Genomic DNA, 27563 nt, shown 5'->3' with positions numbered 1-27563 from the left:
TTCATTACATATGGCTCCATTTTCTTATCACCACTTATTTTTCCTTCACTTCATGTTTGTTTTGGACCAGACATGATGATCAATTTGTTCAACATTCATGCATGGAAACAGGCAAAACCAGTAATAACCAAACAAAAGTTACCCACTCTTTTTTCATTCATTATAGCTATGGCTAGAGGCCACTTTCATTTATAACATACAAAATCATTAGTTAACGTATATACACACACCATATCTAACTCATACATGGTATTCTGGTTTTAAGTTTGATCAATCTTAGGTAATTGAATAGACTCGTCAATTAAGAAGGTTGAGTTAATTTTAAATAAAATTATTTCGATTTAAATAATTTTGAGTAAGAAAATAAAATGAATTGAATCATGTTTATTTATAATTATTTTATTCAATAATATAATTTCTAGAGTGCCAACATAAATTCTTTCCCCAAAATTAGAACATATCTCATTGTACAGCCACCAATTTGGAATATGAAACATGATTTCAATTCATAAATATTATTCCAAATTGGGAATATTTATGGTATGTGACTGGTATGATATACATAATTAATATCAATAAATATTTTATTTGCAGGCGAAATATCATTGTCAGCTTCTTGCTGCATTGCAATTAGCATATACATATTTTTCATGAAACATTGAATTTCATTCTAGAATTGGTCTCCCTTAATGTCTCGCATGCACCTACTTTGCTCCAAGAAACAAGATTATATTCTTCCATAGGGACCTACCCACATGCCACATGATTATAATTCCCATTCTTTAATTAAAATTTTACCATAATAAATTAGATGATAATACACTATTAAAAATTTTAAAAGATAATTTAAAATAATTTCATTTTTAATTAAATATTATTATCTGATTCACTGAAGACATATAAAATTATACATTAAGGTGAGAGAAAGAGATTATAAAACTTAATAGTAAAGAAGATGGGGTGAATATTTTGATTCAAATCTTACTATATATAGATTGCCGTAAAACTTTAATTAGTCCCAAAATTTAATGTAAAAATATGCATTAATACCAATCCATAAATTATATTTATCATAAGCTTTTGAGATTGTAGGGTTCATCAAGCAATAGAAGATAGCACTGTTTAAAAGTTTCCAAGTTGTCCCCAATATCACAAATGATTGCCTGTTGGAGCCTATATGCTTGCCTTTCACTCTAACAAAAAAAAAAAAAAAAAAATCTCCTTTAAATTTTTTTGATCTATCTGTTTCCAATCATCAACTTCCCCTTATACTCCCCTCCATCCCTTTACTTACATGTGCTCTCAAAATTTGCAGACTCCATTAATGGCTTCTTCTCCTGTAACATCAAAACAACTTAAAGAGCATCTTAAAGACAAACAAGAGCCTTTCACTTTAAGCATATACCTTTCTGAGAGAGGGTATTTGGTTAAATGCTCGAGCTCTAACAGTCGAAATGGTTGCTGCAGCAGTCAAATGAATTTGTTTAAGAACCTGTGGAATAAGAAGATGGTTCTGGTTCCAACAAGGGTGGTTAAGTCTAAGCTGCATAAACTTGTTTCTGGTAATAATGGTAGCTTAGAACTTTCTTGTTGCAATAATGGCAATGAAGATGGGTTTCAGAGTACAGATTCTTCATCAAGAACTTGTAATGTGGAACCAGAAAAGGTACCTAAACAATCTATGTTCTTTTAGCTGTTTTTTGTCGGATAATTACAGCAATAAAACACGTGTTGTATTGAAACATTGGTTGCAGTGGGAAAGGAAATGCATTGAAGATAAGCAACTTGACCTTATGTCAATGTTAAATAAATTGTCATCCGATAAAGGTTAGTTTTTCTTTTTTCATTTTCAGTAACCCACGCAATTCTACCAACTTTAGCATATAGTAATTTTTAAAATTTTAATTTTAAGGACTAAAATTTAAATTTGATCAAAGTATAACTATTAATAAAAATTTTGATTTTTATTTAGGTTAATTATATCATACATCTCCAAATTATGGTCTATATTCTAAATTGATCCCTAAACTTCAAAAATTTTCTACTTTGATTTTTCAATATATTAGTATTGTATCGATTAGGCTCTTCCATCAATAACTCGAACTATTTAAAATCTAGTTCATAGTTTAAGGACTTCTGGTTAAATTAACCCTTTTGTCCCCTCCTCTTCAATATATTAACCCTTTGTTTCTCGCATGAAGTGCATCACATCATAACAAGACAAGAAAGGCCAACGTGTAAGAACTCCATTGATCTGACCGAAAATGTCAAAGCCAATAACTTTGTGTTGGCAAATTTTCCATGGAAGTTGCTTGGAAGATCACTAATGGAGAGATACACACTCATTGGCTTCAAAGAAGCAAAGGGTTCGATGATAACCGGACCTTGCACCCTTCAATGGCGAAGCAACCAGCAGTTTGGGCATCAAAGGGAGCCTCTAATGAACCTATCGGCAATAAAATCCATGAAAAATAATGATGAAACCAGTGTCAGAACCAAACACAGCTATGTTCATTGGTTCATTGGGCTGAAAAATCTGGGGAACCTAATGCACGCATGCAGGAAAAGTATAGGTTTTTTTTACACATTTGAAGAATGGGATTATTGTAAATTGCAGAGGAAAATTGGGTTTGACATAGGAGATACAATCATGGATGAGATTATTGAGGAAGCAATTGATTTACTCTTACAGTGAAAAATAGGTCAAATTCTATAGAAGAGTCCGTATATTATGTGTTTTTAGCGGATTAGTCCCTCTACTGTAAAGTTTAATTTCCTTGTATATACCTGAATACAAGTCAAATCATCAATAGCTATATATATGTATGTATGTGTTAACTTTCTCTTATTCTAAACTTGAACACAGCAAAAAAAAGACAAACTTGTTTTTCCAGCCTTTTTATTCTTTTCTTTTTTTTATGTTACAAGATTTCAATTAAAATCAATTATTACAAGTACTAAATTGAACAACTAAAATAAATATAGGAAAATACACACATTTATAGGGGATGAAACTACACACATAATTGAACAACACAGCCATGTCCCATAGCACACACGGCCTAGCCACGCGGTCATGTGATTCCTATTTTTTGTTTTCACCTTATTTTTCTATTTGTTTTGAATTAGTCCATACTTATTTCCAAATTGATTTTAGAGTTTTAGAACCTTGATTTAGGTCCCTATCTTGTATGAATAATATGTTTATTGAATCTTTGTCTATTAATGAATGATTAATTCTTTGAATTTTTGAATTGAAATTACATATTCTTGACTGTTTATTTATCTTAGCATATCGTAACCTTAATTCAATGACGAAAATGGATGAAGGATGTTACATTTAGTTTTTTAACTTATAGTTATCAAAAACTCAATTTAATTGTTAGTTATGGGTTAATTTTGTATATGCCTTATAACTAAACTTGTTAAGCATAAATCCTAAATAAATAGATTTAGATTTTTTGGGTTAATTAGGTCAAACTTGAAAATTACCATTATATTATTTTAATTTTGTCATTATATTTATAAAAAGATAAAAGTTATCATTATACTCTAATTTTATATTGAATTTGTTACTTTAACTTTGTTACTGATTGAATTTTCCATTAAAATTTGTTTTTACTTAATTTTGTTATTCAATTTTAATTTAAAATTATTTGAAAATAATTTAATAAAAACTTTTTATATATTTTATTTTAGTACCCTTATTCAAGGCTATGGTTTGGCATTACGTTTAGAGGTGGAAATGTATTTTACAACCCCAAAAGCAGTGCCAAACAGTTGGTTTTTAAAATTAAAAGTAAGATAAAACAAAATGTTTTTCCATCCAAACATAAAAGTTGGGGTTTAAGTGTTTTGGTTTTTGCATTTAGTTTGATGATAAATTATATACATTGTGTGACATAGAATAGTTTTGAAAACCTTTATTTTCGGGTTTTTTCAAGTTCTAGTTGAGTTTTGAGGTTAGATTCATACATCTGATGATAGCTCTGATCAACCACACAACAACGCATTTCGAAACCTACATACGGTATCAGATTGCATTGATTAATAAACTCGACTTAACCCAAATTTTCACTTAAATACAACCCATTGCCAAAAGAAATCAGTCCCTAAAATCAACATATGAGCACTTACTTCATAGAATAACAATGTCGAAACAACGACTACTCCACTGGAGTATCTCGAATTTTTCACCCTTTGCCTAATCAAAGACCATAAGAATGCTTAACACAACGAAAAATGAGAATAAACACTAACAACTCACCTTGCTCAAAGAACGAGTTAAACTTTAAAATCAAAAATAAATCAACATTACTTGACTTTACTTGGATTTACGATCGCAAATGAAGAATCAATAGGTAATCCTCAATAACTCAATGGCAGCAAGTAGGAAACAAAACAAAAGAAAGAAAGATGGAAAACTCAAGAAAAAGAAAGGAAAGAAGAGAAAAATGAACGTGACAAAAGAGGGGGAGAAACAAAATAGAAGAAACGTGAAAATGGGGAGTGGGAAAAGTTGGGCAATAAAAAAGGGAAGTGATTGTAGGGATGTGATAAATCTAAAAAAATAAAAATAAAATAGATATTCTACTAAAATCCTAACCCACTATATTTTTAGAATTCAAATTAAACTCCACTTCCAACACATAGCAAGAAACAAAAAGTTTTCCACATTTGTGCACAACAAATTCAAACACAAAACTTAGGGGTAAGTTGAAGCCTTACCACTAAACTAATAGGATCACAAAATCAAAAGATAAGTCCTAAGACTCCTAAAGCAAACATTTATGGCACTCAACCACCATACCAAATCAAATTACATGATAAAATTTAACAATCCAAACCTAATAAAATTTGGGGTGTTACGATATTAATATAAATTATAAATAATTTTATTAGGTAATTTGTTCGAAAAAATTACAAGTGTACTTAGAGAAAAATACTAAACTTAGGGCACCAGATCCAACAATTTTTTACACTACCTCCATCCTCAGGAGCATATTACATCCCATTGCCGTAAAAAAATACCAATGTATCTGCCATTGCCTACAATTTCAGCATTCTATCCACAATTGGATTATTCGACACCATATATTTCTACACCAATAGTGTCGCAAACACCCTCAACATCACTGTTCTTTGGAGGTGGGTCATCTTCGCAACCACTTATTAATATCATCGACGATATAGGATGGATACCTAGAATGCAAATGGATTCTAGCACGGAAGAACATGATGAGGATGAAGACAATGTTGGAGATGAATATCAAGATCAAGATCAAGATGAAGCTGGAGATAGGATGAGATGGAGGTGAAGATGCAAATGAAGATAAACAGCTGGAATCCCAACACGATAAAATCCTTCTCGTAACTAACACCCACTGAGTTGTGGCACACATTTGAGCCGAAGACGGAAATATTTTTTTCATTTTAATTTTTTCTAATGTAAATAATCATTTAATTTTTATTAAACTTTTCCATCCACAATATACTTACTCACATTTTATTAAAAATGTTTGTTTATTTTTTACATCAATAATATATTTATTTACAATTTACCCAAAAATGAATAAATGAATAAATTTTTTAATTCGACCATCTCCTTAATGTTCCCTTAAAGTGTGGACAAGTTGTCCTACCATGCCAAGGATTCCTACAACAACTGCATAACCTCAGTTGGTCTATCTTCTCCCAAATATTCATATTTTTGTGTATCTAACTAGAATTTGGTCAACTTTTTGGCTTGTGACTCAACGTAACATCCAGTAGCAACTTGAATGGAGCGTTTGTAACAACTCGGTTTTTAGTTAAATCGGAACAGTGGTTTTGAAACCACAAATCTGAAGTCATAAAATTATTTTAATATTATTTTTGGTATTTACATCATGCTATTTGATATGTGTGAAAATATCATGATTTAATTTTATCGATTGATTAGTTAATTTGATAAAAGGGCTTAATCGCGTAAAATGTAAAAGTAGCATGCTATAAGTAAAAGTGTTTATTTGCTTTGATTAATTAATTGTGAGGTCCTTATGTTGTGATTTGGCCATTAGCTTAATGGATGGACAAATATACCTTTAGTTAGTGGATTTTTAATGTATGTTCATTAAGGGTAAATAAGTCAAATAGTAAATAAAATAAAACCATTTTCATTCATCATTTTCACTTGTTCTTGCCGAAAATAAGAAAAGAAAAAAAATTCATCTTCAAGCTTAGGGTTCGGCACTTCCAAGTCTTGATTGAGGTATGTTTTGAGCTCAGTTTTTGATGAATTTTATGTTTTTGAGATCGTTGCTTCGTATTCTAACTAGCCCATGCCCTAGTTTTTGGATTGGTTGATGAATTTGTGAGTTTCCATTAATGGTAGTTTGATTTTTTTGTTTTTTTTTATGATGAAAAATAAATATTTGTTGTTAGATTTTCATAGTTTATTAAGTAATTTTTTATAAAAATGCTTATTAAGGACTAAATTGTAAAATTTGTAAATTGAGGGGTTGAAATGTGAAATAAATAGAATTAATGGATGCTAGGAACCTAACGAAAATTTTTCCTAACATGAACATGTTGAAATTTTGAGTATTTTGTGTTGTTTTAAAGTAGCGACTAAATTGTAAAAATGTGAAATATTAGGGGCTAAAGTGCAAAATACCCATTTATGTGTTTTTGGGTGAAATTAAAGGAATATGTTAATAAATAAGTTAAATTTGTATTGATTTAGATCAAGAAAAGAAGAAATTGGATTTGGATTGGGGAAAATCGAAAATTGTTGAATAATCGTTCTGATCTGTTTGTTTCCGTACGAGGTAAGTTCATAAGTAAATAAATGTTATTAAATTTAAATGTACATATTATATGTTGCCGAATTGAATTGTAAATAAATATATATGTTGCTGAATTAAATTAAGCTTTGGAGAACTTGTTTCGAGCTTGAATTGATTGAATTACGATGTCTGAAAGCCCCGTACGAACCATAGGAATAGTATAAGATACGTATGTCATGACATTAGGACTTTCGAGGTGTGATTTTGGGTAAGACCATGTTTGAGACATTGGCATCAATATGAGATTACGTGTAAGACCCTGTTTGGGATAGAGGCATCGATATGTGATAATATGTAAGACCATATCTGGTTTGTAACACCCCTATACCATGTTTGATTCAAGGAACCTGATATAGGAATATTACATTTGATGCCAAAGTAATTTTTGGCTAATTACTATTATATTTGAACATAAAAACGGACAAATAATAAATTTAAATAATTGATATTTAAATCCATTACTACTACTTGGGACATACTAAATTTAAAACGTACCCGTTTGTTGCTTGAAGATGTGATGAGATGAAGACTCGTAATCTCAAATACAACTCTTCAAAATTTCTATACCTAATTTGCGCACGGAAACAAATCGTACGCTAAGTATACACCCAGTGGTATCAATATAATTTAAATACTTAAGGTAAAAAATATATATATACACATTAAATCTTACCACTATTTTACCTTCAATAAATCATTCATACATTTAAACTTTAAATTTATTCTAATAATATGTATCTTAAATAGTTTTTCTTTATTTTAATTTATATATCTTCTTATTATATCAATATCCATTTCATGCATTTCATCAAAACCATTTCATTAAATCATTATTTCATATATTTCATTTCTATATCCTAATTCAATAACTTATTCTATTTCAATAATTATTTAAACCAACATTTTCAATTAAAATAATTATAATTAATTCATAAGATTATATTCAACTAACTCATACACAATTTCATTATTTCCAATTCATTCTATTGTCACTTCTTATTTCGATATCTCAATTTCAATTCATAATTTCACTTTCTCATACTTTCAATAGTTCAATCGATCAATTCATTTGATTTTCTCATTTCATTTATTCAACTGATTTCAATATCAATAATTCGATATTTTAGCAAATTCATGAACCTTAAGTTCATGCTTCAAATCTTACATCTTAATTCCATTTATAATTCAACTCATAATTTCTTTCTCATATTTTTAATAGTACGATCAATCAAATTTATATAATTTTCTCATTTCAATTATTCACCCTATTAACAAACTCGGACTTTGACAGATACACAGATTCCAACCCAAACACACTAGTACGGTATATTGTGCCTAAAACGGTACATAGTACCTAATTAGTATATGACACATAAGTGCCTAAAACGACACACGAGGTCTCTGCTACGACACACAAGGTGCCTGAAATATGACACATAAAGTGTCTGATCGGCAAAGCCGATATATCCCATACTCTTCGAAATCCTATGGCATGCCAATTATATCCGACTCAGCCCGACTAGTTAATAGGGTATTTTAATTCTCAATTCACTTTCATTTCCAATTCAAGATCATTTTTCAATTACAATTTTACATTCAAATCAATTTACAGTTCAATTATACATACACATTCACCATTCAATTCAAATTCACTTTTCCACTTTCTAATCAATAAACAATTCAATACCAATACATATTTCAGATAATCTCATATAATCATATTTCGATTAAATTCAAATCACTTTTCAATCAATACACAATTCACATATTCATAAATTAATTCACTTTTATTTAATTCATATTTTTAATTCATTTTCCAATCAAGTTCAAATCACAAATTACTTTTCAATCAATATACATTTCAAATACTCACATATTTTCTTCATTCAATTCAATTTGATTCAATTCAAATCACTTTTAGTTTTCAATCAATATACTTTCAAATATTCACCTAATTCATAATTCAATTACTTAATTCAAATCACTTTTACTTTCCAATTTGTTCATATTCAATTTCAATAGCCATAAACATTTTTGAATCAATTTCATTCAAATCAATATCATCATTTCAATTGCTTACCTAATTTTACGTGCCATGCATTTTAATTAAAATATAACATTTAATAATAAACAGATTTGAATTGTAGTAATACAAACCCGAATTTGTTCGATTGCTCCTCGATAACTTTTCCTTTCCTTTCGGTGCCGATGCCTTGGGTTCTTTGCTAACCACAAAAATAATAATAATAATTTACACTTATTAATTACAGCACTAATTTATAATAAATGATTGAATTTCTATTCAATTTATATCCTAATTCCAATTTAATCCTAATTAACTCATTTACTTTTATAATTCAATTTATACTTCATTTCTATTCAATTTCCTTTCATATTTCACTTAACTGTCTAATGTTCATAATAAAATTATAATTTAAAATTTCTTTCAATTTATTCCTTTAAACACAAAACTTATAGCTTCTTTTACAATTCAATTCCTTATCAAATCTAACTTGAAATTCATTCAATTAAATCTCTAATTTATCTTTTAGTTCAACATGAGCTATACTTATAAACCTATGAACTTTCAAAGTATCAACTTAATTTCACCAAAACCTTGTTCTAAAGCTTCTAAAACATCAAAATTAAGTAAAAATGACTTAATTAACTTACCTATTAAAGCTTTAAACCTTCAAACCTAAGTTTTCCCCGTTTTCTTTTCTTTCCCTTTTCTTTCTTCTTGTTTTCGAATGGCTTCTGCTATTCTTTCTTTTGCTTTCTTTCTTTATTTCATTTCTTCTATATCTTTTACATATATATATATATATATATATATATATATAAGTTAATAACGATAATAATTATAATAAATATTTTTAATAACACATATTTACATTACATTTGTCACCACTTAATTTGTTTATCATACACAAAAATCTCATAATTTAATTATTTAATTAATAACTATCTTTTACTTAATTTTCAAGTAAATAAATAAATATAATGCAAATGTATATATTTACATTATTACAATTGTCACTATCCAATTTATTTATTATACAAAATTTCACAATTTAATTATTTATCAAATAAATATCTTTTACTTAATAATAATAAATAATAAATATATATTTACTAATTAAATATAAGTATTATAAATGTACATATATTTTTTTACAATTGTACAATATCATCACTATTAGCAAATTTTGATTTATTCATATAATATAATAATTTTAATTTATAACTAATATAAATTACCATATAATAAAATAGTTATATACATTATAATTTAATAATAACAAAACAATAAAAATCTTAGATTTTATCAACATTTGCCGCCCCATTTGTGGTGAATGGTATATTTCCCATTTTGGTCCCCTTTCTTTTTATTAATCTATAATTCTACTTTTTACCCTTTATTCAATTTAGCCCTTTTTTCCTAATTTCTCTTAATTAAGCTAAATTCACTTAATTAAAGCCTAATTAAACACACAACTAGCCTCACAAATATTCCTAATAAATATTTACGAACTCGGTTCACTTATACGGATGCCCTATAACTCGCTTTTCCGGTACCTGTGAATTTTGGGTCATTACATGGTGCCGAAACCATTTTTTTTGTTGTTTTGAAAACGGTCAACTTTATTTTGGAAAATGAAGATGGGAGTCACCATCAATCCTTTTTATTTAGGTGAGATCGGATCACCTTGTAATTCAATCATTTTAATAAAAGTTTAAATTTATTAGAACGATGATTTTTGGTCTATAAAATCCAGAAAACGGGTTCGGGAGTTGGTTACGTATGAGGAAGAATTATTACACTCGATACGCCCAAAATTGGTACCTAATTGATTAATTAATGTCTTAATGTCGAATGTTGAAAATTTAAAAAGAAAAAAAAAGATCCCTTTTTGTTAATATTAATTTTATTTTATTTATTTTTTAAAATATTTGAATGAATTGGGATAGATGTTAAAGGCCTTCTTGTCTTGAGATGACAAAATGTCACGTCCCGTAAGTTAAGACACTACATTTTGAATTCTCGAGAATAAGCTTGCATTTTAAAAATTTTATTTAAAATGTCATATTTTAATTTTAGAAGGATATTTAGTTATTTAGGTTCGACGAGAAAATTGAAATCCCATAAGTTAGGGTACGATTTCTCGAAGTTCCAAATATGAAATATTACTTTTATTTTGAAAACATTCATTTTTTAAATGAATTTGGGTAAAAATTAATGTAATGTTTATAACGATACACGAATGAAATATTATGCTAACAAATGACAAAAATATGAATGTACTAATAAACAATTCATAGTACATAAAATGGCACTAATCACATGACATACTTCACTTTTATACTAATATTTACAATCAAAGAGAAATAAAATAAATAATAAAACAAGTAATAATAATGATAAAACAGCACACATAAAAAGAAAATACCAACTTTAGGTATAATAAGGATAAAGAATAAATACATAAATAAATATTGAGGAAATTAATTTATAAAATATTGAAAATAGAGAATCGAATTAAAATATAAATGAAATTTAGGGTGCATTTTGTAATAAAACATGTTAATAGATAATAATATTAATAATAACAATGATAATAAAATAGTGAATCATTTCTAAAATTTATAAAAAGGGTAGTAAATGAATAAAAAACAAATAGTGAGGTAATAATGACAGTAATAAAATATAAAATAAGATAAAATAAAAAATTGAAAAGGGTGAAAAATAAATAACATATTGTAAAAGTATAAAAACAAAAAAATAATGAAATAATGTAATGATGATAATAATAGGACATGTGCAAAAAGAATATAAGCAACTCAATAAAAGAATAAGCAAATGAATGAATAAATAAATAAGTAAATAGATAAGTCAAAGTATGCATGAAACAATTTAAAATAATAAAATTTTGAAGTCCAATGATCTAAGGATTGAATTGAAATTGAAATAAAATTAGAGGGCAAAATTTAAACATAAAACAATCAATTAGGGCCTGAATAAGACACGCGCAAAGGAACGAGAACTGAATGGGAAATTATTCCTAGTCCTTAAAGTGCACCGTTTCTAAGGTATCGAGTGGTCAAAGGACCAAAAATAAAAACAAAATAAAAGTCTATGGATAGATTTAAAAAGAAATAAATAATGAAATAAGGATCAAATTAAAAACTTTAAAAAAGGCGGAAGGACTAGGGTTGCAATTAGACCATCAATCAAAAATGCGTGGATCCTCTGGGTTGGATTGAGTCAGCGCGCGGGTTAAGCATGAAACAACGTCGTTTTGGCGTCTAAACTTTGGCTCAAAACGATGCCGTTTTACACCCTTTATTTAAGTAAAAAAATTTTAAAAACCTCATTTCTGCCTTCTTTTAAAAAAAACACTTCAGTTTTCTCTCAAAACTCTCCCTTTCCCTCCGATTTTTGGCTTAGCTCCGGTCGCCAGACCACCGTGGCTGCTGCCGATCGCCTGCGACAGCGTCGCCGTCCACGGTGGTTGAAAAATCAAAAGAAGGCCATTTTTTAGCCTTTTCGATTCCCAAGTCTAAAAAATACCCCCTTTCATAGGGGAGGGCGATCCTCGGCCACCCAAGGCGGCGAAACACGAAGAGATAAGATTTTCCTTTTTTTATTTTTGTTTATTTATCTTTTTAAAAAAAGACACGAGATAAAAAATAAAGCAAAAGAAAAAAAAAAGACCACCTTTTAATCTTTTGTTTTGATTCTTTGTTTTTCTGTATTTGATTTCATGTGTTCGTCGAAAAAGAAAAAGAGGGCGATACATCGTGTTCATGGCCTTTTTATAGCCAAAAAAAAGAAAAATATACAATGTTTGTTTTTTATTTCTTTTGTGCTGTTGCGTTTGTCTTCTTCGCAGGTACAGAGGTACGGAGGCAACGTGACGGGGACAGCTGGAGGCCGTACATGGGAGGAGCGACGACTGAAGGGCAATCCTAGGTGTGGCTAGGGTTTTCTCCCTTTGTTTTTCTTTTTTTTTTTTTGCTGCTGAAAATGGTTTAATTTTTGGGCTGTTGGGCCACTAAGGTTTTTGTTACATTTGGGCTGTAATTGGGTAGTGTTTTTTTTTGGGTTAGTGTAGTTGGGTTTGCTGTTCGTAATTTGGGTTGGTTTTAATGCATTTGGGCTTGTAACAAAAACTTGGATTGTTGATTATTTCTTATTTATGTTTTTTATTGGGTTTTTGGTTGCTAGGTCCCAGAAAAATTTGGCCCATTACATCTGGGATATGGTATTGTATGTGATATAAGTGTTTCCAAGTATTCTTAACGATTTCGAATGGTTCAACGAGCAATGTCAATACGAGACCGAATGTGAATTTGAGCTAAATGATTCATGTACGTATGAGGTTTATATGTTCATTGAAAAATAAGGTAAGTGAAGTTACTTAATGTGGTAACATGGATTATATGAGAAAAGTGATTGTATATGTGTATGAGATTAGCTAAATTTGGCATATTCGAATTAAATTATATATGTTCTTGTGATGAATTATTTGCTTATGGCTTACTAAGTTTTCAAAGCTTACTTTGTGTGTTCTTTCACTTTTTTATAGATATGTAAAGTTAGCTTGAGCTCGGGGATCGTCAAAGATCTTCATCACACTATCAATTGATATTTCGATACTTTGAAAACTTGTACTTTTGACATATGGCATGTATAGGCTAATTTTGGTATGGTTGGTTTTGAAATTGTATATATGTAGCCATGCAAAAATAGCCTGATAATGATGTTAAAGTTTGTGATTTTCGGTCATGTAATTAGCTTATATTGAAAGCGTATTTTAAGGTATATATTGTGTAATGGATATTCTTATAATTTGGCTTAAGTAATAAGATAAATGAAGGATGCATTTTCAATTTATAGTATGTGTATCTATAAGTTATGTGATGATCATGCCATTGTTTGTGGTTTGGCATTTAGGTACGGTTGGTGATGATAAATAATGAATGTGATTTATTTGTTAATTGGTTGGCTATTTTGGTACGCCTTTTAATGGTAAATAATCTGTATGATTTAGGTATGTTTAGTTATTTATTATGGATATTTATAAAGTGACATTTTAATGTTTGTTTTAGGCTATGAAATAGTATAATCAGCTTTTATTTGAGTTGTAAATTGGTTTGATTATTGGAGGTTGTATTGATGATCGAATAGATATAGTTAAATGGCTAGGTATAGGTAGTTTGGATTGGTTTGAGCATGCAAATTTGGTATACTATGAATTGTCTTTTGTGTTCAAAAATGGTTATTGATATTATGGTCAATTGCACATGATTTGGTAGTATTAGAAATATACTTGGTCATGATATAATGTCAGCTTTTGTCTTATATGTTAACAAATTTTATGCCGTGTGATATAGGTTGATATGGGTTAACATGCAAAAATGGTATATTTAATATTCAGTTAAAGGCAAGAAATTATACTAAAGAATGTTTTTAATGTAGGCTGGGTATATAAGTTGAATTATGTTAAATTATATTCAGGAGTTCAAATGCCATGAAAATTTGGTCCTATGGTTCGAACATGGGATTTATGATATAGGAAACATGGTTTTGAAGTATGTTAGCTTGGTTTGAAATTTGAATAATTAAATGATATTGATAAAGTTAAATTATTAAACATGTTGCGCATATGTGGAAGAATTGAATAAGCATGATTTGACTTTATTGGTTATGTATTTCATATGTGTGAATGTGACTTATATGATTGAGTAGATGGTTATTATTCGAGTTTAAATTGTTATATTAAATGAGTTAATATAACTTTGTGCATGATTTGAATTGAATGATCGTATTGGACTGTGTTTTTCTCAGTAATGCCTTGTAACCTTAATCCGATGACGGATATGGGTTAGGGGTGTTACATTTGATTGGTATCAAAGCTACGATTTAGTCGGTTCTAGGATTAACGTAACGCGTGTGAATCTAGCTATACATGCCATATTTGTAAACTGCGATTGTGTGATGATTCCTCACAATTAAAAATGTGTTTTTGTATAGTAAATGGATCCTGATCGAGCCATAACCGATGACGTGGAAAGTAATGCACCCACTCTCACTCAAGAGGCAGTGCAATCTGATTTTAGACTTGTTACGAGTAGCCACGAGGGAGAGGCTAAACAAGCCTTTTTTCAGATGATGAAAGAAGGTTCACACAGTATGTCCGGACAAATCCAACAACCTTCACCCCCGCCTAATTCTCCACAAGTCCCTGTTATGCCACAAGCTGTGAATCCGATTCAATTCAGTAAGCCTCCGGTTGATAAAATTAAAAAAATATGAGGCTGAAGAGTTTCGTTCTGCTATTGATGATGATGCTGAGAGAGCTGAGTTCTGGCTCGAGAATACAATACGAGTGTTTGATGAAATGTCATGTACTCTTGATAAACATCTTAAATATATTGTTTCACTTCTGAGAGATATAGCGTATCATTGGTGGAAAACGTTGATATCTGTGGTTCCGAAAGAACGAGTCACTTGGCAGTTCTTTCGAATTGAGTTTAGAAAGAAGTATATTAGTCAGATATTCATAGATAAAAAACACAAAGAGTTTCTTGAGCTGAAAAAGGGTCGTATGTCTGTTACGGAATATGAACGAGAATTTGTGAGATTAAGTCAATATGCATGAAAATGTGGCTCAACCGAAACAATTATGTGCAAGAGATTTGAAAATAGCCTGAATGAAGATATCAGCTTGTTAGTTGGGATTCTAGAAATAAAAGAGTTTGTTGTGCTTGTCGAACGAGCGTGTAAAACTAAGGAACTTGGGAAAGAGAAAAGAAAAACAAACTCGGAAGCTAGAGAGGTACGAAAATGATCATCGAGTAAGTTATTTCAGTCAGCATCAAAGAAGTTTCGAGATGATTTTAGCCGCTCAAAGGGTACTATGGGTAATTCGAGCAGAGATCAAGTAAAGCAACATTCGAGCTTTAAAGCTCCAGCTACTTCGATAGCTAGTATAGGGAGTGCAAGACTTAATCGACCTGAGTACAAACATTGCGGTAAACGACATTCGACAATTGTAAATTAAATGATCGGGCTTGTTTTAAATGTGGATCAGTAGATCATTTTATTCGTGATTGTCCCGAGTTTTTTTAACAAGACACGGTACAGAATATGAGACCGAGTAACATGGCAGCTAGAGGTAGACCACCCAGAAACACTGGTAATGTGAGTGCTAGCCAGAGAATGACTAAAGACATAGTTGTGAGATTTGAACCTCGAGCATCTGCCAGAGCCTATGTTATTCGCACTCGCGAAGAAGCTTCATCTCCAGATATTATTACCGATACTTTCACTCTCTATGATATTAATGTTGTTGTATTGATTGATCCTGAATCAACTCATTCTTATGTATGTGAGACTTTATTCTCCAATAAGACTTTGCATGTAGAGTCTACTGAATTCGTGATTAGAGTATCGAACCCCTTAGGTAGATGTGTCTTGGTTGATAAAGTATGCAAGAACTGTCTGTTGATGATTCGAGATTCTTGTTTTTAGGCTGATCTGATGTTGTTACCATTCGACGAATTTGATATAATTCTGGGCATGAATTGGTTAACACTGCATGAAGCGATAGTGAACTGCAAACGAAAGACAATTGATCTGAGATGTCAGAATGATGAGATAATTCGGATTGAGTCTAATGATTTGAATGGTTTACCGACAGTGATTTCTTTGATGTTAGCTCAGAAATATGTAAGAAAGGGTTGTGAAGCTTACTTTGCTTATGTGCTCGACTCTAAAGTGACCGAAAAGAAGATTGAGTCAGTACCAGTTGTGTGTGAATATTCGGATGTGTTTCCTGAAGAGTTATTGGGTTTACCACGATCAGGAAAGTTGAATTTGGTATTGAGTTAGTGCCCGAAACAACTCCGATATCGATAGTTCCGTACAGAATGGCACCGACCAAATTAAAAGAGTTGAAAGGTCAGTTGCAAGAGTTGACTGATAGGGGTTTTACACGACCAAGTTGTTCTCCCTAGGGTGCACCGGTTTTGTTTGTGAAAAAGAAAGACGGAACTATGAGAATGTGCATCAACTATCGATAGCTCAATAAAGTGACTATCAAGAATAAATACCCTCTGCCACGAATAGACAATTTGTTTGATCAGTTGAAAGAGGCTACAATGTTTTTAAAGATAGATTTGAGATCAGGTTACTATCAGTTGCGAGTTAAAAATTTTGATGTGCCGAAAATCACTTTTTGAACGAGGTACGGACATTATGAGTTTTTAGTTATGCCTTTTGGATTAGCGAATGCACCTGCTGTTTTTATGGATCTAATGAATCGAATCTTCAGACCATATTTGGATCGATTTGTTGTGGTGTTTATTGATGACATCTTGATTTATTCTCGTGTTGAATTCGAGCATGCTGAACATCTGAGAGTAGTGTTACAGACTTTGCAAGATAAGTAACTATTTGAAAAGTTCAGTAAATGTGAATTCTGGTTGCGCTAAGTCGGTTTTCTAGGGCATATTGTGTCAGCATCGGGTATTCGAGTAGATCCGAGTAAGATTTTAGCAATATTGGATTGGAAGCCTCAAAGAAATGTATCCGAAGTTCGAAGTTTTCTGGGACTAGCCGGTTATTACAGACGATTCGTAAAAGGTTTCTCAATGATTATAACTTCGTTGACGAGACTACTTCAGAAAGATGTTAAGTTTGAGTGGTCGGACAAGTGCCAGAAAAGTTTCGATCAACTGAAAGCTTTATTAACCAAAGCTCCAGTGTTAGTTTAGCTAGAATCGGGTAAAGAATTCGTAATCTATAGTGATGCATCGTTGAATGGTTTGGGCTGTGTTTTAATGTAGGAAGGTAAAGTCATAGCTTATGCCTTGAGACAATTAAAGCCGTATGAAAAGAATTACCTGACGCACGATTTGGAATTAGCAGCTATCGTGTTTGCATTGCAGATTTGGTGCCACTATTTGTTCGATGAGAAATGTCATGTTTATTTTGATCACAAGAGCTTAAAATATTTGATGAATCAGAAAGATCTGAATCTACGACAGCGAATGTGGTTAGAATTGTTAAAAGATTACGAGTTAGTGATTGACTGCCATCCGAGAAAGGCCAATGTTGTTGCTGATGCTTTAAGTCGAAAATCTTTATTTGCTCTACGTACAATGAATACTCAGTTGGCTTTATCTGATGACGGCTCGATTGTAGATGAGTTGAAAGTGAGACCATTATTTATACAATAGATTTGCGAATCTCAGAAAATTTAAAATAAATTGTTAGCAAAACGAGCTCAAAGTGATTTGAATTTTGATTCATAGGTTCGAGTTAATGCTGATGATTGTTTAAGATTCAGATGCCGAATATGTGTTCCGAGAAATTCAGAGTTGATTCAGATGATTTTGAGCGAAGTACATAGTAGTAGATTGTCTGTTCATCCGGGAAGTACGAAAATGTATAACGATCTGAAACAGATTTGCTGGTAGTCTAGTATGAAGCGTGATATCTCTGAATTTGTTTCGAAATGTTTAATTTGTCAGCAAGTCAAAGCTAAGCATCAGGTACCGTCTGGGTTACTACAGTCGATTATGATTCCCGAATGGAAATGGGACAGAATCACGATGGATTTTGTATCAGGTTTGCCTCTGTCTTTGAGGAAGAAAGATGAGATATGGGTGGTTGTTGATAGACTGACTAAATCGGCTTACTTCATTTTGGTACACACGGATTATTCACTTGATAAACTTGCTGAGTTCTACATCTCTCAGATTGTAAGATTGTATGGAGTACCTATTTCTATTGTTTCGGATAGAGATTCGAGATTTACATCGCGTTTCTGAAAGAAATTACAAGATGCACTAGGTACAAAGTTACACTTTAGTACTGATGTTCATCTGCAAATAGATGGTCAATCCGAGTGGATTATTTAGATACTCGAGGATATGTTGAGATGTTGCATTCTTGAGTTTGAAAGTACATGAGAACGATACCTGCCATTGATTGAATTTGCATATAATAATAGTTTTCAATCGAGTATAAAAATGGCACCTTACGAAGCATTGTACGATCGCAAATGCCGAACACCTTTGTATTGGACTGAGCTCAGCGAGAATAAGATTCACGGGGTCGATTTGATTAAAAAGACTAAACAGAAAGTGAAAGTGATTCGTGAAAGTCTGAAAGTAGCGTCAGATCGTCAGAAATCGTACGCAGACTTGAAATGAAAAGATATTGAGTTTTATATCGGGGATCGAGTGTTTGTGAAAGTGTCTCCATGGAAGAAAATACTTAGATTTGGCAGAAAAGACAAGTTAAGTTCGAGATTCATTGGACCGTATGAAATTATCGAATGTATCGAGCCGGTTGCTTATAGATTGTTGTTGCCACCTAAATTAGAAAAGATTCATAATGTATTTCATGTATCGATGCTTTGAAGATACCGATCTGATCCTTCGCGTGTGATTTCTCTGTCTAAGATTGAGATTCAGTCTGATATGACCAATCTGAGTTTTAGATCGCGAGGTTAAAGAATTGAGAAATAAGAAAATTTCATTAGTGAAAGTTTTATGGCATCGACATGGGGTTGAAGAAGCTACGTGGGAGCCGGAGGATGTTATGAGAGAACAATATCCGAACCTATTCATTGGTAAGATTTTCAGGAACGAAAATCCCTAAGGAGAGTTGTAATAGCCCGATTTTTTGCTAAATCGAAATAGTATTTTTGAAACCACAAATCTAAAGTCATAAAATTATTTTAATATTATTTTTGGTATTTATAACATGTTATTTGATATGTGTGAAAATTTCGAGATTTAATTTTATCGATTGATTAGTTAATTTTATAACAGGACTTAATTGCATAAACTGTAAAAGTAACATGCTATAAGTAAAAGTGCTTATTTGCTTTGATTAATTAATTGTGAGGTCCTTATGTTGTGATTTGACCATTAGCTTAATGGATGGACAAATATGCCTTTAGTTAGTGGATTTTTAATGTATGTTCATTAAGGGTAAATAAGTCAAATAGTAAATAAAATAAATTAAATAAAATAAAACCATTTTCATTCATCATTTTCACTTGTGCTTGCTGAAAATAAGAAAAGAAAAAAAGAGTCATCTTCAAGCTTAGGGTTCGGCACTTCCAAGTCTTGATTGAGGTATGTTTTGAGCTCAGTTTTTGATGAATTTTATGTTTTTGAGATCGTTGCTTCATATTCTTGCAAGCCCATGCCCTAATTTTTGGATTGGTTGATGAATTTGTGAGTTGCCATTGATGATAACTTGATGTTTGTCTTGTTTGATGATGAAAAATAAATATTTGTTGTTAGATTTTCATAGTTTATTAAGTGATTTTTTATAAAATGCTTATTAAGTACTAAATTGTGAAATTTGTAAATTGATGGGTTGAAATGTAAAATAATTAGAATTAATAGGCTACTAGGAATCTAAGGAAAATTCAGCGTAATATGAACATGTTGAAATTTTGAGTATTTTGTGTTGTTTTAAAACATTGACTAAATTGTGAAAATGTGAAATGTTAGGGGCTAAAGTGCAAAATGCCTATTTATGTGTTTTTGGGTGAAATTAAATTAATATGTTAATAAATAAGTTAAATTTGTATTGATTTAGATCAAGAAAAGAAGAAATCGGATTTGGATCAGGGAAAGTCAAAAATTGTTGAATAATCGTTCCGATCCATTCGTTCCCGTACAAGGTAAGTTCATAAGTAAATAAATGTTATTAAATTTAAATCTATATATTATATGTTGCTGAATTGAATTGTAAATAAATATATATGTTGCCGAATTAAATTAAGCATTAGAGAACTTGTTTCAAGTTGAACTGATTGCATTACAATGTCTGAAAGCCCCGTACGAACCATAGGAATAGTATAAGATACGTATGTCATGACATTAGGACTTCCGAGGTGTGATTTCGGGTAAGACCATGTCTGGGACATTGGCATTGATATGAGATTACGTGTAAGACCCTGTTTGGGACAGATGCATCAATATGTGATAACATGTAAGACCATATCTGGGATATTGCATTGTATGTGATATATGTGTTTCTGAGTATCCTTAACGATTCCGAATGGTTCAACGGGCAATGTCAATACGAGACCGAATGTGAATTTGAGCTAAATGATTCAGGTACGTATAAGGTTTATATGTTCATTGAAAAATAAGGTAAGTGAAGTTACTTAATGTGGTAACATGGATTATATGAGAAAAGTGATTGTATATGTATGAGATTAGCTAAATTTGGCATATTCGAATTAAATTATATATGTTCTTGTGATGAATTATTTGCTTATGGCTTACTAAGCTTTCAAAGCTTACTTTGTGTATTCTTTCTCTGTTTTATAGATATATAAAGCTAGCTCGAGTTCGGAGATCGTCAAAGATCATCATCACACTATCAATCGATATTTCGGTACTTTGAAAGCTTGTACTTTTAACATATGGCATTTATAGGCTAATTTTGATATGGTTGGTTTTGAAATTGTATATATGTAGCCATGCAAAAATGGCTTGATAATGATGTTAAAGTAGTTTGTGATTTTCGGTCATGTAATTAGCTTATGTTGAAAGTGTATTTTAAGGTATATCTTGTGTGATGGATAGTTTTATAATTCGGCTTAAGTAATAAGATAAATGAAGGATGCATTTTCGATTTATGGTATGTGTATTTATAAGTTATGTGATGATGACGTCATTGTTTGTGGTTTGGCTATTTAGGTACGGTTGGTGATGATAAAGAATGAATGTGATTTATTTGTTAATTGGTTGGTTATTTTGGTATGCTTTATAATGGTAAATAATATGTATGATTTAGGTATGTTTAGTTATTTATTATGGATATTTATAAAGTGACGTTTTGATGTTTGTATTAGGCTATGAAATAGTATAATTAGCTTTTATTTGAGTTGTAAATTAGTTTGACTATTGGAGGTTGTATTGATGACTGAATAGATATAGTTAAATGGCTAGGTATAGGTAGTTTGGATTGGTATGAGCATGCAAATTTGGTATACTATGAATTGTCTTTTGTGTTCAAAAATGGTTATTGATAATATGGTAAATTGCACATGATTTGGTAGTATTAAAAATATACTTGGCCATGATATAATGTCAGCTTTTGTCGTATATGTTAACAAATGTTATGTCGTGTGATATAGGTTGATATGGGTTAACATGCGAATATGTATAGATTTGCAAAAATGGTATATTTAATATTTAGTTAAAGGCATGAAGTTATACTAAAGAATGTTTTTAATGTAGGCTGGGTATATGAGTTGAATTATGTTTAATTATATTCAAGAGTTCGAATGCCATGAAATTTTGGTCCTATGGTTTGAACATGGGATTTATGATATAGGAAACACGATTTTGAAATATGTTAGTTTAGTTTGGAATTTGAATAATTAAATGATATTGATAAGATTAAATTATTAAACATGTTGCGCATATGTGGAAGAATTGAATAAGCATGATTTGACTTTATTGGTTATGTATTTCATATGTGTGAATGTGACTTATATGATTGAGTAGATGTGTAACGCCCCAATTTTCGGGAATCCTATGAATGTTGGCATAGGTTTAATTATGTTAGTGGGCCTCTAAAAAGCCCAAGCTTAAGATAGAACCCGGTAATTTTAGTTAATTTTTGTTCCATAAGAAAAAGGGAGTGAAATTATGAAATAGGACTTATGTGAAAATGTTTGAAAATGCTATAGGCTAAATTGAAGTGGCCAAATAAATAGGAGTGCAAAATAGGAGGATTTGCATGACAAACCTCCCATTTTACATGAAGTGGCTAGCCATCATGTTGTTGTAGACAATATGAGTACTTGATATCCATAATTTATGGTACAAATTGATACAAATTGATAATGGGTTAGGTAAATGTTCCATGATAATGGATTAGGTAAATATTCCATGATAATGGGTTAGGTAAATGTTTCATGATAATGGTTTAGGTAAATGTTTCATGATAAGAATTTCATGTCTTTTGTATTAAAGAATTAAATGGATGAAATATGAAGTTTTATTAAAAGAAAAGGGTGAAAAGAACAAAGTTTTGTCCATCTTTGTTCATCATAGCTGAAAGTTAGAGAAGAGAAAAGAGAGGAGAAAGCTCTTGAGTATTTGGTCATTAGGAGGAGGAAAATTGAAGGTAAGTTCTTGGTACCTTGCTTCTATTTTGAGGTTCATGAGTTCTTCTTGATTCTACCTTAACTCTTGAAGTATATTTTGATTTTTAGTTGTGTTGTGAGCATTTGGTCATGAATTAAAATGAAGGAAATGGTTGTTGTTTCATGTTCTTTTGATGAAAAATGGAAGATATGTGAAGTTGAGCCAAATAAATGAGCATACATGTGCCTTAGATGTTAAAGGGAAAAATCAGCTAACATGTTGTGCTTTTAAAATGATGAAATGGAGATTATACTTAAGTAAAATCATAGATATGTGATGATTGATTGGTGATATACATGTTTAAATAACATGCATGCAAGTTAGGTGTGAAAGAGTGATTTGATAATAAATCTGCTTGGGACAGCAGCAGTAACGTGACTTTGGAAAATCACCATAAATTGTGGGAGATGAATTAGAAGCTGAATAAATTATGTAATTAAAGCTTATTGAGTCTAGTTTCTAATGAAATAAACAAGAACATATTTTGAATTCTTTACAATGAGAAATTTGATTCGTAATGAAGAGTGGTCAGATTAGTCAAACAGTGAAACATGCGAAGCTTTGAGAAAAATCTGGTATTGATTGGCCAAACCAAAAATTCTGAAAATTTTATGGATATAAGATATATGAGTCTATTTTCAGGAAAATTAACGGAACTTGATTTGGAGTTTCGTAGCTCCAGTTATAAATGATTTAGTGACTGTTGCTCAGGAAGACAGCTTGCAGTGAAATTATGATTATGTGGTAAACATTGACAAAAATTTGTTAATGAGTTGCTTATTGATTTCTTATAAACTTACTATGATCTGTAGGTGTGGTTGGCGAATATTGTAAGGGGTTAATATGTAGTTTGTAATTGAATAGTTAGATTAACGTGTTAGTAATCCAATTGTAGGCGGTTCGTGTGTCGATCTCACAAGATATCGTCGCAAAAGTGTGTAACTAACACCCTCTTTCTTAGTCTGGATCGGCAAAAGTCGAAAAGCGAAATACCGAAAACCGATATTTTGTAGATTTACGAAAAGTCGAATGCTCGTGAGGTAAATCGATTAATGTTTTTGGTAAGCTGCAAAATTTGGACTGCAAAGTGTATGATTTCTGTGCCCTCGATATTTTTGGGCTTAATGGGCCAAAATTGGAATGATGGGCCAACGGACCCAATTCGGTAAGAACCCTCGGTACGTGATTCTGTAGTTCGTGAAAGGTAGGAATATGCATGAAAAACCCTAAAATAGATAAATTACTGAAATACCTTTAAAAGTGGAAAATTTACAGTTTTACCCCTGGGAGATAAATTACCGAAATACCCCTAGGGTTAAATTGACCTAAATGCATGTTTGACTGTTGTTATTTACTGCATGCCATGTTGTTATTATCCGATGCATGGGATTGGGATATTGACGGAGGAAGTACTGAAAGTGGCTTGTCCACGATCTTTGGAGGCTTTGCCTCAATTCTTCGATAATCGAGCAATCTTTGCAACTGTGGAGTGTTGGGTGGGTTGAGCTATTCCCCACATGGAGTGTATGGCTGGTACGGGTGGAGTGTAGTGGTTGGTGGGTTGAGTAGTCTCCCAAATGGGCTTGCATATGTTTCTTGATGTTGCATATATTTTGAAATAGGCCTATGGGCCATACTCATTATCTGAATAAGGGTCTAAGGCCCGGTTTATTGTAATCTGAAAAGGGCTCGCCCAATACCACTATTACCCAAATGGGCTTGCATATGTTATTGATGTTGCATGTATTTTGAAATGGGCCTATGGGCCATACTTATTATCTGAATAAGGGCTAAGGCCCGTTTATTATAATCTGAAAAGGGCTCGCCCAGTACCACTATTACCCAAATGGGCTTGCATATGTTATTGATGTTGCATGTATTTTGAAATGGGCCTATGGGCCATCTTGTTATCTGAATAAGGGCTAAGGCCCGGTTTATTGTAATTTGAAAAGGGCTCGCCTAGTACCACTTATTACTGAATGGGCTTAGGCCCAATAGGCTTGAGTGACTTGGGCTTTGAATGGGTTTTCCTTACACAATGAGTTTCCCCAAACTCACCCCTTTTATTTTCATCCACGCAGAAATCCCCAACCATAGTGGGCTTGGAGATGTGAGGAATTGGAGTGGCCACCGTTCGAAAGTTTGATTTTCTTCGGTGAACTGGACATCCTTTTATTTACATTTGAAGTTTTGGGCTTTTAAATGTAATAAGGCCGCTTAATTATTTTTGATGGTTTTAATATGTATTACTAAGATAGGTAATACTTATATTTAATCTGTTGAAACTGGATAGCTTTAGGGCGCGTTTTCAAAAACAACAGTTGATTTCAAAATAACACGACAACAAGCAAAGCTTCCGCAATGAAAGTATTTTTCCAAAATTAATCACTTTTCCTAAAAATGACTTAATCAAATCGGTTTTCCTAGAAATATCCATGACATTAAGGTGTGGCAATGGCGGTATGCATGTCTAGGATTGGATCCGAAGGGAGCTTGGTATAGCGATCCGATGGACTCACCACCTCTTTTCCGATTTCCTACCTGGTGCATAGCTTCCATTCACTTTAACCCTTAATGAATTAATCTTTTGAACATCAAGTACGATTTTCTGGACTTAGAAAGGAAATTTTTTTTTTTTACGTTTTTGATGTGGCATGCCGGATCCGGCCATAACTTCTGGGCCGGGTTTGGGGTGCTACAAGATGGTTATTATTCGAGTTTAAATTTTTATATTAAATGAGTTAATATAACTTTGTGCGTGATTTGAACTGAATGATCGTATTGGATTGTGTTTTGCTCAGTAATTCCTTGTAACCCTAATTGTAACGCCCCAATATTCGGGAATCCTGTGAATGTTGGCATAGGTTTAATTATGTTAGTGGGTCTCTAGAAAGCCCAAACTTAAGATAGAACCCGACAATTTTAGTTAATTTTTGTTCCATAAGAAAAAGGTGGTGAAATTATGAAATAGAACCTATGTGAAAATGTTTGAAAATGCTATAGGCTAAATTGAAGTGGCCAAATAAATAGGAGTGCAAAATAGGAGGATTTGCATGACAAACATCCCATTTTACATGAAGTGGCCAGCCATCATGTTGTTGTAGACAAAATGTGCACTTGATATCCATAATTTATGGTACAAATTGATACAAATTGATAATAGGTTAGGTAAATGTTCCATGATAATAGGTTAGGTAAATGTTCCATGATAATGGGTTAGGTAAATGTTTCATGATAAGAATTTCATGTCTTTTGTATTAAAGAATTAAATAGATGAAATATGAAGTTTTATTAAAAGAAAAAGGGGTGAAAAGAACAAAGTTTTGTCCACCTTTGTTCATCATAGCTGAAAGTTAGAGAAGAGAAAGGAGAGGAGAAAGCTCTTGAGTATTCGGTCATTAGGAGGAGGAAAATTGAAGGTAAGTTCTTGGTACCTTGCTTCTATTTTGAGGTTCATGAGTTCTTCTTGATTCTACCTTAACTCTTGAAGTATATTTTTAGTTGTGTTGTGAGCATTTAGTCATGAATTAAAATGAAGGAAATGGTTGTTGTTTCATGTTCTTTTGATGAAAAATGGAAGATAGGTGAAGTTGAGCCAAACAAATGAGCATTCATGTGCCTTAGATGCTAAGGGGAAAAATCGGCTAACATGTTGTGCTTTAAATGATGAAATGGAGATTATACTTAAGTAAAATCATAGATATGTGATGATTGATTGGTGATATACATGTTTAAATAACAAGCATGCAAGTTAGGTGTGAAAGAGTGATTTGGTAATAAATCTGCTTGGGACAGCAGCAGTAACGTGACTTTGGAAAATCACCATAAATTGTGGGAGATGAGTTAGAAGCTGAATAAATTATGTAATTAAAGCTTAATGAGTCTAGTTTCAAATGGAATAAACGAGAACATATTTTGAATTCTGTACAATGAGAAAATTGATTCGTAATGAAGAGTGGTCAGATTAGTCAAACAGTGAAACATGGAAAATTTTAAGAAAAATTTGGTATTGATTGGCTAAACTAAAAATTCTGAAAATTTTATGGATAGAAGATATATGAGTCTATTTTCATGAAAAATTAACGGCACTTGATTTGGAGTTTCTTAGCTCCAGTTATAAATGATTTAGTGACTGTTGCTCTGGAAGGCAGCTTGCAGTGAAATTATGATTATGTGGTAAACATTGACAAAAATTTGTTAATGAGTTGCTTATTGATTTCTTATAAGCTTACTATGATCTGTAGGTGTGGTTGGCCGAATATGGTATGGGGTTAATATGTAGTTCGTGTTTGAATAGTTAGATTAACGTGTTAGTAATTCAATTGTAGGCGGTTCGTGTGTGGATCTCGTCAGCATATCGTCGCAAACAGGAGTGTAACTAACACCCTCTTTCTTAGTCTGGATCGGCAAAAGTCGAAAAGCCGAAATATCGAAAACCGTATTTTGTAGATTTGCGAGTGTCTAATGCTCGTGAGGTAAATCGATTAATATTTTTGGTAAACGCAAAAATTTGGACCGCAAAGTGCATGATTTACG

At 31.6% G+C, this 27563-nt stretch overlaps 1 protein-coding gene and 1 long non-coding RNA gene across 2 annotated transcripts; both read left to right on the top strand.

The window, feature by feature from the left end:
- Positions 1-1235: 1235 nt before the first annotated feature.
- LOC108462339 (uncharacterized) lies at positions 1236-2822 on the top strand. Its single transcript, XM_017762302.2, has 3 exons — positions 1236-1666; positions 1755-1827; positions 2202-2822. The coding sequence occupies exons 1-3, from the start codon at positions 1295-1297 to the stop codon at positions 2693-2695; spliced, it is 939 nt and encodes a 312-aa protein (XP_017617791.2). The 5' UTR covers positions 1236-1294; the 3' UTR covers positions 2696-2822.
- Positions 2823-22862: 20040 nt separating this feature from the next.
- On the top strand, positions 22863-27465 carry LOC128286930 (uncharacterized). Its single transcript, XR_008277618.1, has 2 exons — positions 22863-23007; positions 27356-27465. It is a non-coding gene; the product is annotated as an uncharacterized LOC128286930 (long non-coding RNA).
- Positions 27466-27563: the final 98 nt, after the last annotated feature.

This window comes from Gossypium arboreum, chromosome 13, assembly GCF_025698485.1.
Source record: "Gossypium arboreum isolate Shixiya-1 chromosome 13, ASM2569848v2, whole genome shotgun sequence".
In the NCBI taxonomy this organism is placed as follows: Eukaryota; Viridiplantae; Streptophyta; class Magnoliopsida; order Malvales; family Malvaceae; genus Gossypium; species Gossypium arboreum.
The sequence above is the reverse complement of the archived record's forward strand: the minus strand, read 5'-3'. Positions and strand labels throughout refer to the sequence as shown.

Excerpts from the sequence above, each read along its gene's own strand:
- LOC108462339 (XM_017762302.2), top strand. The coding sequence starts at position 1,295 with ATGTGCTCTCAAAATTTGCAGACTCCATTAATGGCTTCTTCTCCTGTA. Across the intron at positions 1,667-1,754 it reads GTAATGTGGAACCAGAAAAG|TGGGAAAGGAAATGCATTGA; the intron begins GTACCTAAACAA and ends CATTGGTTGCAG. Across the intron at positions 1,828-2,201 it reads TAAATTGTCATCCGATAAAG|TGCATCACATCATAACAAGA; the intron begins GTTAGTTTTTCT and ends TCTCGCATGAAG.